General features: G+C 42.6%; 3 protein-coding genes across 3 annotated transcripts; all 3 read left to right on the top strand.

Moving 5' to 3' along the window:
- Positions 1–8,558: 8,558 nt before the first annotated feature.
- LOC136827154 (uncharacterized) lies at positions 8,559–9,107 on the top strand. The gene has a single exon (XM_067084920.1). The coding sequence runs from the start codon at positions 8,559–8,561 to the stop codon at positions 9,105–9,107; it is 549 nt and encodes a 182-aa protein (XP_066941021.1).
- Positions 9,108–9,220: 113 nt separating this feature from the next.
- LOC136827153 (uncharacterized) lies at positions 9,221–10,825 on the top strand. Its single transcript, XM_067084919.1, has one exon. The coding sequence runs from the start codon at positions 9,221–9,223 to the stop codon at positions 10,823–10,825; it is 1,605 nt and encodes a 534-aa protein (XP_066941020.1).
- A 59-nt stretch (positions 10,826–10,884) lies between these two features.
- LOC136827152 (uncharacterized) lies at positions 10,885–11,790 on the top strand. Its single transcript, XM_067084918.1, has one exon. The coding sequence runs from the start codon at positions 10,885–10,887 to the stop codon at positions 11,788–11,790; it is 906 nt and encodes a 301-aa protein (XP_066941019.1).
- Positions 11,791–12,297: the final 507 nt, after the last annotated feature.

The raw sequence follows: 12,297 nt of genomic DNA, 5'->3' as shown, positions 1-12,297 counted from the left end.
TTACTTTATTTTCCAAAAATTCAGATTGGAAAAATAACTGTAAAGCAGACCACTGTTCTAGCATTCTGCTTACAACAGACTCAAGTGAAAGCCATCTGGTCTGGCAAGGATGTAAGATTCGATGGCAATCAACTCGAACGAAATCTTGAAACTCTTTGAATTTTATTAACCTTTTTGGGCTATGATTGATATAGTTATGGACATCCTTGCACAACTCTTCAACAGACCTAGGAAGCATTAGACACGCATTATTTGAGCATAAATGCAATGAGTGACATATACACCCAATAACAAACAAATTTGGCAATATGGATTTAAATTTAGCCTTCAATCCCCATGTTCCCCATCATGACACTTGCATATCCTATCATGTTTTCAAAGGGTATTCCATGTTTTTCAAAAAAATTGTTTAATGATTTGGAACAAAGATTCAGCACTACAATCCTCAACATCTAGCAAGTGAAGAAACTTGTCTTCAACTATTTCCTTTTTCCTTATTTACTATTCGTACAACAACAGCCAGTTGTTTAGTGCTTGAAACATCTGTACTTTCGTCTAATAAGAGGGAAAATTTTTGTACTTTTAATATCTCAACTATCTCATCTAAACTCTCCTTCCCCATGCAATTAACTACTATATCCCGAGATGTCTGTCGTGCAGATTTCACATTCTGCAATATCTTAGAGTCTGGGGCACAATTTTTTCATAACAGGTATAAGGTGATCCATTACATTGAATGAAATGTTATGGTCACATAGAAATTTAAGCATTATAAGTCGACATCGTTCAATGTCTCTCTGAGATGCATTCTTCCTACTTAGTAAGGGCACTACCGAATCTTCTTTCACAGACACTGCTCTAATTTTATGATACTCAGTCTTTATGTGTCTTACCATGTGGGATATGCTGCCAGCAATAATCTTACCACATACATCACAAACAGCTTTATCTTTTAAGTCTTTTTCTCGGACCTTGATATTTTGAAAAACACTTCAATTCTGGATGTGATGACCAAGTCTCACTATATTTGTATATCCTTTTCTTGCTAGTGCGTTTACATGAAGTTCCTGCCGATGTTATTTCTACCTCGGTGTTTGATTTGTCTTTGGTCATTGAGGGTTCCTTTAATTGATCATCATCGTCAACATCGTCATTGGAATGATCGGATAAGATGTTTGGACCTATTGGATTACTTTCATCCTCAACTGTCTCAAAACCTAAAAGGAAATGTGTACCCGAATATAGTAATTTTCAAAACAATCCAAATATCAAGAAAAAATAATGTTCCTGACTAGAAAGTAGTGTGTAAGAATAAATTATAGTAAACGAGAGAGAGAGAGAGAGAGAGAGAGAGAGAGAGACTGTGTGTGTGTGAAAGCATAAGAGTAAGATCCAATGTCCACTAAAATTTTTATTTGGTAGATAAGATACAACTGTTCACACTTCATTTCTAGCCCTAGGCTAGAACATCAAATTTTGTTTTAAAAGAAATGGATAGAGGTGATTCCACTAGACCTATAATATACTAAATGGAAGTCATTAATTTAAAGAATGCCCTAATAAACTGAATCACCATAATCTAAATATTTTAGTACCTGAATGATAATTTAGATAAAGGTAAATAAATCATAAGCTAACCTTCACTTGATATATTATGCACATGTTCCGGAATATGACCTATAGTTGGATCACTTGCATCATCAGACACACGAGCTGTGATGCCAGAGCTTGGGCCAGGAAGACCAGGGTCAAAATCAACTGGGTCTGGATCATCAGGGTCCTCCGAAGATCGTTTTCTCTTCCCAACATCTTTCCCTGAATGATAATGTAGGCCTATTAGCTAAATACACACACACACACACAATATATATATATATATATAATATATATATATATATATATATATATATATATATATATATATATATATATATATATATATATGCTATTGTTTGTGTGTGTGTGTTATTCATGTACCAGGTGCTGATATGTGTAACAATTGTGGGGAGAATATAATAATTATAATCATTCAGCACTCTCATATATAAAATAACTTGTTTGGGCACTGTAGACGACAAGCCAGATCTAGCCTATAGGCCTAAGAGGCTATGAAAGCACTCTATGGAGTTGCTTAACTATGGCTTTTTATGATTATCAGCGTAAGTTAACGTAATCTGTTATTCAAGCGCATCTGCTTACCTTTTCCTTTTCTAATCCAGTTTAGAAGAGACATATCTTAAAGATTCACTCACTGTCACTGACACTACTATAATATAGGTTGACCGTTGTCCTGAGTCCTGAGGCTGAGTCTCCTGACTCAGACGGTCAGACCGTCAGGCGTCAGGCAGTTCAGTCCGAGACTGTCGCGTTTGCAACTTTGCCGCTTCCTAGAATGGTGTCTTTTGGGAAAGACACGCAATAATGACTCTAAAAGAGTCGTTCATAAGAGATGAATTTTTCGATCCTCATCATATAAGCGGAGACATTCGTCACACATGCTAAACAGACTCTTATTGTATGATGCTGAAAAGGTCAAAGTAATGAAGTAAAGGGTATCTTAAGTGACTGCAGATGCGATAAATACTTGTCTAAGGTTAGGAATAAATGCATTTTATGCTAGTTATTAAGTAGTAGTGTAACATAGTAATGAAATATATAGTTTTTAACCATAAATCCTTATTTTAATGTAAAGATACGTAAATTAGTCAAAAGGTACCGGTTTTTCTCATTTAGTACCGTTTTATATGAGCGGCGTAAAAACGTACAGGAAAAACCAAAACGTATCAAAACGGTACTTTCGTACCGCCACTGGGAACACTGCTGCGAAGGCCTTTGAAATCGGTTTGCCCCACCAACACATTCATGATGCAACGTAGTGTTGAAAAACTGGCTTTTCAACACATCCGTTCAACACTGCGCGCATCATGATGCATAGTGTGTATGGGGCTTTACTGAGATAAATGTACAGAATCTTCGAAGATGTTATTGACGCGTGTGAGCGGTAAGGTAGCGTCTACACACAGACAGGTTAAACAGAGATACAGACTCAGACATCTGTGTTTGTCGGGAGACAAACAGATGGAGATATTGATAGACATGATTAACATACAGTGATGAAACATATATCAATGGAAAGGACAGGAAATTCTACATATGGCCAATTGCATGAGATTCAAGACAGATTAATGAATACAATGCAGTAGCATAATATATGTAAAATGGAGAGACGTTTGGCGTCTTCACAAACAGAAACACACATACAGTTTGGTACAGAAGATTTGGTGGAACATTATGAGTACATGATTAGAATGCTTGCATGGCAATGCAAGTAATGGTGATTGTACACAAATCGAGACAACAATGGTTAGGGAGAAACAGACGGAAATATTGTATGGTTGAAATCGTGTTCTGCCAGAGAAAGAAAACGAGCGCTTGTTTTGTCCTGTCCACTCCGATGGATGACGATTGACGAACACACGTGTTTGGAAAGAGACAGTGTCGGGCTCTTACAAATACTCTCCCAAGACGTGGGTAACGTCTGATTGTTTGGAAGAGACGGCGACGGGCTCTTACAACGTTCCCCACAAGCAAGGCATCGATGCGGAAATTGTCTTGCCGACAATTGTAGTTGGCTCAAAGGGCTTGGGCTAGGGCGGGTAAAGAGGCTGAAGGGCGGCGCCGCCAGCAGGAGCTCGAGGAGGACGCGATCGGGTTGAAGGGTGACATCGGATGATCCTTCGTGGCCAGCTCGAGGGCTGAAGGATGATGGCGGCTGATCCTTGGTAGCCAGCTCGAGAGGGGCAGCAGCAGGCTGAAGGATGACATGGCTGGTCCTTCGTTGGTCAGCTCACCAGTACGAGTGCGGGGGCGGCTTCAGGTTTCCTGGAGGAGGCATCCAGGGCTCCGGTGGTGGGGTGGGTCATCTCGGAGGGTTGGACTTCTACTGAGAACTCAGGAATGGCGGGAAGCAGCGAGACGGCGAAGGGTCTGTCGGTGCGTGGGTCGTCATCTTGGGTCGGCCAGGTCCTTCAGGTCACTCCGGGGTCACCAGTGTAAGGACTGGGGAATGAGCGACATACTGGTTGGGTGTTAACTGGTTTATTGGTGGTTCCTTACTGAAATAAATGTACAGAATCTTCAAAGATGCTATTGACGCGTGCGAGCTGTATGGTAGCCTCTACACACAGACAGGTAAAACAGAGATACAGACTCAGACATCTGTGTTTGTCGGGAGACAAACAGATGGCGATATTGATAGACATGATTAACATACAGTGATGAAACATATATCAATGGAAAGGACAGGAAATTCTACATATGGCCAATTGCATGAGATGCTGTTATATCTAGTCCCCTCCAATGGATGACGCACACACGAACACACATGTGTTTGGAAGAGACGGCGTCAGGCTCTTACAATACTCTCCCCCAAGACGTGGGTAACATCTGATTAATCTACGTATCTGCTGGGGCGTTGAAGAGTGCTGCGGCTACACAAAGTAAGCGGGGGTAGTGCTGTTCGTGGGCACGGCTGGCTGCGGGTGAACACACACGTGTGTTTGGAAGAGATGGCGTCAGGGCGACGGACTCTTACAAATACTCCCCTCCCCCCCAAGCAAGGCATCGCCGTGGAAATCGTCTTGCTGACAACTGTAGTTGGCTCGAAGGGCTTCGGCTAGGGGCAGGTAGGAGGCTGAAGGGTGGCGCCGGCCGGCAAGAGCTTGAGGAGGATGGGAGCGGGTTGAAGGGTGATGTCGGATGATCCTTCTGTAGCCAGCTGGAGGGGGACGGCTGAAGGAGGCTGATCCTTCGGTAGCCGGCTCGAGGGCTGAAGGATGACGGCGGCTGATCCTTGGTAGCCAGCTCGAGGGGGGCGGCAGCAGGCTGAAGGATGACGTTGGCTGGTCCTTTGTTGGTCAGCTCGTCCGGTACGATTGTGGAGGCGGCTTCAGGTTTCCTGGAGGAGGTGTCCAGGGCTCCGGTGGTGGGGTGGGTCATCTCGGAGGGTCACCGACCTGGGTCGGACATCTACTGAGAACTCGGGAACGGTGGGAAGCGGGGTGGCGGCGAAGGGTCTGTTGGCGCGTGGGTCATCATCTTGGGTCCAGCACGCAGAAGGGCCCCCCGTAGGGCTTGGTCAGTGGCGGGCGGACGGCGTCATCCCTGACGAAGACGTGGGTGGTGGAGGACAAGCCGGGCGGCGAGAAGGTGACCGACCTGTCGGTATATCTCCGCTTGCAGGGGCAAACTTGTCGACTATGTCGCGAAGCCTCTGGGCAGATGGGTTGTGGTGGTCCTCTCTAACTAGCTCGCCCGGGACCACGAGGGGCTCGCCGTAGGTTCTCTCAGCTGCGGACGGGGCACTGTTGGCCCTGGGGACGGTTCTCAGCCCAAGGAGGACCCACGGCAGCTGGTATTTCCAATCCTCAGCAGTGCAGCGGGCCATGAGGGACGCCTTCAGGGACCTGTGAAACCGCTCGACCAAGCCGTTGGCTGCGGGGTTGTAGGCCATGGTGGTGTGATGAGTTGTCCCCAGCAGTCGTGCCAGGGTGGACCACAATCCAGATAGGAAGGTTGTAATGTGGTCAGGGACGCCGAAGCGGCTGATCCAACTGGAGAGTAGGGCCTCGGCGCACGCGCTGGCAGTGGCTTCTTGCATGGGCATGGCTTTGGGCCACCTTGTTGAGCGGTCGACCACTGTGAGGAGATATCTGGCCCCGCCTGATGGGGGAAGGGGCCCAACGATGTTGATGTGAAAATGGCCGAACCGCCGCCCTGGCAGCGGAAACTCGCCAATTCCAGACTCTGTATGACACCCCACTTTGCTGGTTTGGCACTGCAGGCACTGCCTCGCCCAGGTCCTTGCGTCCTTCTGCACTCCGTGCCAGACAGAACTTCGCTGCCTGCAGCTTGGTCGTCGTCCTGCCGGAGGGGTGGGACAGCCCGTGTGTAGCGGACTTTCAATCAGTTGTTTGTGCCGTTTAAGTATTTATTACTCTAAAGATTTGGGTGTCTGTAAATGCTGTTTACCCTTAAACAAGCATTAATGTGGTTACTGTCTATTTGCTAGTGGTTGCTTCCAGGCTGTTTATATTTTAACGTTTAGTCTTTAGTAGCAAGGTCTGACTGACAGACCATAAGTGAATACGCTCTTGTTTTAAATTTGGATAACTGTTTACATATAGTCGGGTGGACTTTGTGAGTGATATTAATATTTACTGTATTAGTCACTATTAAGTTGCATTTTGTTGTATCTATTTTATTCTTTGCATTTAAATATTTGTCTTTATTTTCGTTATACCATAAGCAGTTCGTATTTTTGTCATTACTTTGTGCAGTTTTATTTGTCATTTATTTTGTGTTTTTTCTTCTTTGTAGACTTCACCGAATAAAGAGAAGTGGTAGAAGTGGTTTTCCTTGACTTGTGGAATCTCATCGTTGTCCAAATGAGTGAAGTAAACCCAAATCGACTTCTGCCATGGAGGATTTTGTAGCAGCGGACTACGAAAAATTTAAAAAAACTCGGATATACTTGAAGTCTCAAATTACCCGAGGGATAAATGGGCTAAAGGAACTCCTTGAAAAGGGCTGTACCGACAATGTTGAAATAAATCGCAGAATATCCACGATGGAGGGACGAATAAATAATTTTCAGGAAATTTTGAATCAGATGGAAAAAATTCTATCATGCAATGATATAATATATAACAAAGAAGGTAATATGACCGAGTGGGCTCGTGATCTGGAGACCCAGTCAGAGGAATTGGACTTAAGAGCTGTCATATTGTCTTCTCTACGCTCGGAGTTTTTAGACAAACACACGCCAACTGACTCTACAAAGGACGAAGAAATGTTGAAGCTTATCGAGAAGCTTTCGACTAAGTTGGATGATATTCGAATAGCAGAGAAATCACGACCTGCTATCCGAATTCCAGGTCTTCATGCACCGTGTTGGGATGGAGCACCCGAAACTTTCAGTCGTGGAGGGTTTGAATGGACCAGTACTTTGAGTCAGCTGGTATGACTGATGGTAAAGAAAAGCTCATGATCTTGTTAAATGGCAATGCATTACCAAAAGTAGTTCAAGATACTATTGTGGATTGCAGTTCTGTTGATGGTGAAAATGGAGCTTGGAGGCGTCTTGAAGAGAAGGTACCAACATCTGCCATCATACGAGATGTACTACTTAGTTTAGATGCCTTGAAACCAATGAAGTCTACAGCAGCAAGGGAGATGAGACAAGTTTTGGATGGACTGGCTGATTTTGCTCGGCGAATGAGAGAACTTGGTCAAGAAAGGGAATTGGATTCATTCATGGCAATTGAAATTGCCAGCAGAAAGATCGATTCTGGAATTTATTACGAATATATGCGGCAATCAAAATGTCATAATCAGACATTAGCAGAGTTGATTACATATCTACGGAGAGAAACAGAAGCTAGAGAGCGTCGAGAACATCCCCATTCCCTGAGTGATAATACTAACAAGTCAGCTGTAAACTATTTTAGAGACAAAAGCTCAGAATGTGATGAATCCGTGGCTACATTGGTTGATGATGGGAGGGCTTGCCCCCTTTTGCATAGATAAAACTCATTTGATCATTAAATGTCCTATCTTTATATCAAAAACCAAGGAAGAAAGACGAAGGATGATTGTGAGCAGTAAGAGATGTTTCTTTTGTCTTAGAGCCAACCACAACGCAATCAATTGTACACGCCCGGATAAGAAACGCTGTGTAGATTGCCAACTTTATCATCATCGATTTGTAGCCTGCCCACCATACGGAAATAAAGTACAGCCAAGGACTTTTTCTGGGTTGGAAAGTTCACGGGCGGGAGGTACTTCTGCTTTGAACACGAATCTAACTCTGTCGGGAAGTGCTTTTGAGTGCAACATTGGTCATGCACGGGAGGTTGCTTCAGATGCAGATGCAACATTCAACACAGTAGGGACCCTGAACTCAAGCCAGGAAGGAAAAATTCATCGACACTACTCCCCTACAACGTATGTAGAACTGCAAGATGTTGAGAAAAAATGGCATCGCGTGGTTGCATTTATTGATACAGGTGCTGATACAACATTGCTTAAGTTATCCACAGCCAAGCATTTTGGCTTACAAGGTGAACCATTCAAGTTTCGATACAGAGTAGCTGGAGGAGGTATTGCTGAGGAAAGCAGTGCCAAGTTTTCTATCCAAATTAGACCAGTGAATGGAATTAAGTCATACAATGTAATTGCAATTGGAATTGGAAAACCAGGCCATAACAGTTCTGCAGTTGGGGATATTTTTATGAGTATCCTCATCTGAACGCTGCCAAGGAACGTTACCCACAGATGAAGCAGAAATTGATATCATCATTGGTTATGACTATTATTTCTTTACAATGCCAGTTGAGAGCGTAAAAGACTCTGTGTCTCCTGAATCGTCTCCAGTTGCCGTCAGAAGTATCTTAGGGTAGACCATTTTTGGAGGGAATATTCCAAAACCCAAACCACATGCTGCATCCAGGGTCCAGTTTTTGAGTCATTTGAGGATTTGCAGAAATTATATACATCTGATGTTGTTGGTGTCAAACCAACAACATTTGTGTGTTTGCTCAGATAGGGAAATAGCAGAGTCTCAGTTCATAAAACATTGTCGAAATAAGCTTTGCTTTAATGCGGATGGTCGCATGACTGTGGAAATGCCTTGGAAGCCCGGTTTCCCTGAAGCATTGGAGTGTAACAAGCCTCAAGCAGAAATAAGACTTACGAGCCAAGAAAAAAGATTAATTAAGAATGGAACCTTTGATGAATATAGCGAAGAAATCCAGAAATTAATTGACAGTTGCTTTGTCAGAGAATTATATCCAGAGGAATCCAGAGATGAGGGATGGTACTTACAACATCATGCTGTATATCAGCTACACAAATCAACAGAGGTTCGCATCGTATGGAATTCTGCTGCCAAGTTCAATGGCTTGTGTTTGAATGATGGATTTTACAAAGGGCCAGATTTCTTGAACTCTCTTCTGTATTGCCTTCTTCACTGGAGAATGAAAAGCATAGGAATTGCAGGCGATGTTCAAAAAATGTTTAATCAAATACTTATGGCTGAAAAGGATTAGAGATATCACCGGTTTGTATGGCGTTTTGATTTATCTTCTCCAATTCGTCACTGGCAGTGGCTGCGCCTTCCTTTTGGGGATAAACCAGCACCAGACATAGCTATGATGGCTGTATGCACTTTGGTGAATTAGCTATTGCAGCCATGGATCAGGTGGATCGGATATTAGGAAAAGGCTCCTTCAGAATAAAAGAATGGCATTCTAATGACCCCTCTGTTGACCGATGCCCAGAAGACAAGCAAACACGAGTTTTGGGTCATGTATGGGATAAGGCTATGGATAGTGTGGCTATTCAGCTAGACAAATTCAGTGAGGAGTTTTCAAAACTAACAAAGCGGAAGGTTGCTAGTTTGGTATCAAAGTTGTGGGATCCTACAGGTATGTTATCTCCTGTAACAATTAGATACAAGATTTGTCTTCAGGATTTATGGGCTGGTGGAGTTGGTTGGGATGATGAATTGAGTGAAGAACAAATCAAAATGTGGAAGGGATATGTTCATGAAATGAATCAATTAATTGGATTTAGACTAGCTCGGATGATAAAGCCAGAGGATTCTCTAGGAGACCCTCAACTTCATGGATTTAGTGATGCCAGTGAATCTGCCCTAGGTTCTGTGATCTGGCTGAAATGGAATACTTCTCATGGAGTAAAACTGAAATTCGTCATCGCAAAGTCTTTAGTGGCTCCGTTGAAACAGCGTTTTATTCCACGTCTTGAGCTTACTGCTGCTGTGGTTATGCTAGCTAGACTTGCCTTGCTTGTTTTGCAAGTGGTTGGCAGGGTTAGTACCATGAAATTTTGGACCGATTCAGAAGTAGTGTTGGCCTGGGTTCGCTCTCCTGCTAGAACCTTTAAACCATTTGTGTCAGCTAGAGTTCAGGAGATTCAGGATGCTTTGCCAGGATTTTCAAAAGAATTTTGCTATGTTCCTTCACAATTGAATCCTGGCGATGCATTAACCAAGCCAATAAAGCCAAGTGAACTACAAGGATGGATCAATGGTCCTGATTTTCTTCTGAACAGTTCTCAAGATTGTGATTTTGGGGAACCAACATATGATTTTGAAAAGAAGCGTTGTATTGTTAAAGAGTACACACCAGAATCTCTTAAAAGGATCCAATTTGTTGGAATTTTGGCTGATGAGAGTTTTGAGGAAAGATTTACAGAACTCTCTTCAGACTGGAATAGACTTGTGCGAATAACTGCTTACTGCCGCCGTTTGCTATTACAACAAAACCCAGAAAATTATCAAAGTCATCTAGAACCTAAAGAAATACAAGAAGCAGAACTGGCTTTATTTTATGCAAGCCAGAAGTCTTTAAAAAATCAAGATGAAGTTAATCATAAACAGATTAAGAAGCTTGACCCAAAGTTGGATGAAAAAGGCATTTTAAGAATTGGAAGCAGACTACATAAGCTCCATTTACCTTATGAGCAGAGGCATCCAGTTTTATTGGTGAGGAATTCTTCCCTGGCTGAAGCATTCGGTCAGATGATTCATCGATATACAGGTCATCAAGGATATAGAGTCGCAATTGCTTTAGCTTTTAAGCATGGAGTTTACATTATTGGAGGAGCAAGATTATTTAAGGACATTGCTTTCAAGTGTTGTTTCTGCAGAACCAGACGTCGCCTATTGTTGGGCCAACAGATGGGGGAACTGCCAAGTTTCAGAGGTGAGCCCAATACCCCACCCCCTTTAGCAGAGTTGCATTAGATTTCTTTGACCCTATCAAAATAAAGTTAACTCGTAATGCAAGCACTGAAGGAAGTATAATGATCATAATTTGCACCGTCACTCGTGTCATATCTCTTGAACTGGTCGACTCATTGTCTTCAGATGCTTTTCTCTGTGCTTGGAGAAGATTTACTTGTAATCATGGAATCCATCCAGTTTTGGCAGTAAGTGACAGAGGACGCAATTTCATAGGGGCTCAAGAGAAATTGCAAAAGTGGATAAATTCTTGGAACGAGAGCCTAATAAAGGACACGTTTGCAATTGCTGGGACAAAATTTGAGTGGAAATTCAACACATCTCACGCTTCTCATATGAATGGTGTTGTTGAATCATTGATCAGAAGCTGTAGAAGAGGTTTAGATGCAGTAACAGAATATCACCACAAGAAATTCAGTGCTTTGGAATGGCAAACAATACTGTCAGAGGTGACGTACCTTGTTGATTCACGACCACTTTTCCCAAATGGACCAGATCCTCTTGAGTCCCCAACTATAACCGGCAATGACTTACTGTTTCCTCATGGGCAACCTTCAGTTCTACAACCATATACCGGTAACGAAGTGAACTTGAGAAGCATGGTAGAGGTAGCTCAACAGAGAATTCAGATATTTTGGGAGACTTGGATTCGTTATATGCCTCCTCAGCTAGTACAAAGATCGAAATGGTTTCATCCCAAACAGAATCTTCAAGTTGGTGATTTGGTTCTTCTTCTGGAACCAGGCCTAAAGGGAGGTGTCGCTCCTAGGGGACTGTGGAGGCGCGGTCTTGTTGAGAGGATTCATCCCGGAAAAGATGGGCTTGTTCGAAGAGTTACTGTTCGAACAGTGGAGAATGGAAAGGTGGTTCACTGGGAGAGACCCATTCATAAACTTTGCTTAATTGCTACAGTACAAGAGCTTCAACATGGATTCCAAGCTAAGGCAGATAAAGATGCTCAAAATTAAATTGGCAGAATTTCATTTATATTGTAAACCAAACTGATTTGGTCTCTCTCTACATGTATATGTTTTGAAAGTCCTTTAAATTATTGTGGTTCATTGCATTCTCCACTAGGCGGGAGTGTAGCGGACTTTCAGACGGTTGTTTGCGCTGTTTAAGTATTTATTACTCTAAAGATATGGGTGTCTGTAAATGCTGTTTACCCTTAAACGAGCATTAATATGGTTACTGTCTATTTGCTAGTGGTTGCTTCCAGGCTGTTTATATTTTAACGTTTAGTCTTTAGTAGCAAGGTCTGACTGACAGACCATGAGTGAATACGCTCTTGTTTTAAATTTGGATAACTGTTTACATATAGTCGGGTGGACTTTGTGAGTGATATTAATACTTACTGTATTAGTCACTATTAAGTTGCATTTTGTTGTATCTATTTTACTCTTTGCATTTAAATATTTGTCTTTATTTTCGTTATACCATAAGCAGTTCGTATTTTTGTCATTACTTTGTGCAGT

The sequence above is a fragment of the Macrobrachium rosenbergii genome, chromosome 41, assembly GCF_040412425.1.
Source record: "Macrobrachium rosenbergii isolate ZJJX-2024 chromosome 41, ASM4041242v1, whole genome shotgun sequence".
In the NCBI taxonomy this organism is placed as follows: domain Eukaryota; kingdom Metazoa; phylum Arthropoda; class Malacostraca; order Decapoda; family Palaemonidae; genus Macrobrachium; species Macrobrachium rosenbergii.
Note: the sequence above shows the minus strand (reverse complement) of the source record. Positions and strands in the feature narration are given on the sequence as shown.

What these genes read in the sequence shown, in the direction of transcription:
- LOC136827154 (XM_067084920.1), top strand. Translation starts at nt 8,559, where the DNA reads ATGTTGTTGGTGTCAAACCAACAACATTTGTGTGTTTGCTCAGATAGG.
- LOC136827153 (XM_067084919.1), top strand. Translation starts at nt 9,221, where the DNA reads ATGCACTTTGGTGAATTAGCTATTGCAGCCATGGATCAGGTGGATCGG.
- LOC136827152 (XM_067084918.1), top strand. Translation starts at nt 10,885, where the DNA reads ATGATCATAATTTGCACCGTCACTCGTGTCATATCTCTTGAACTGGTC.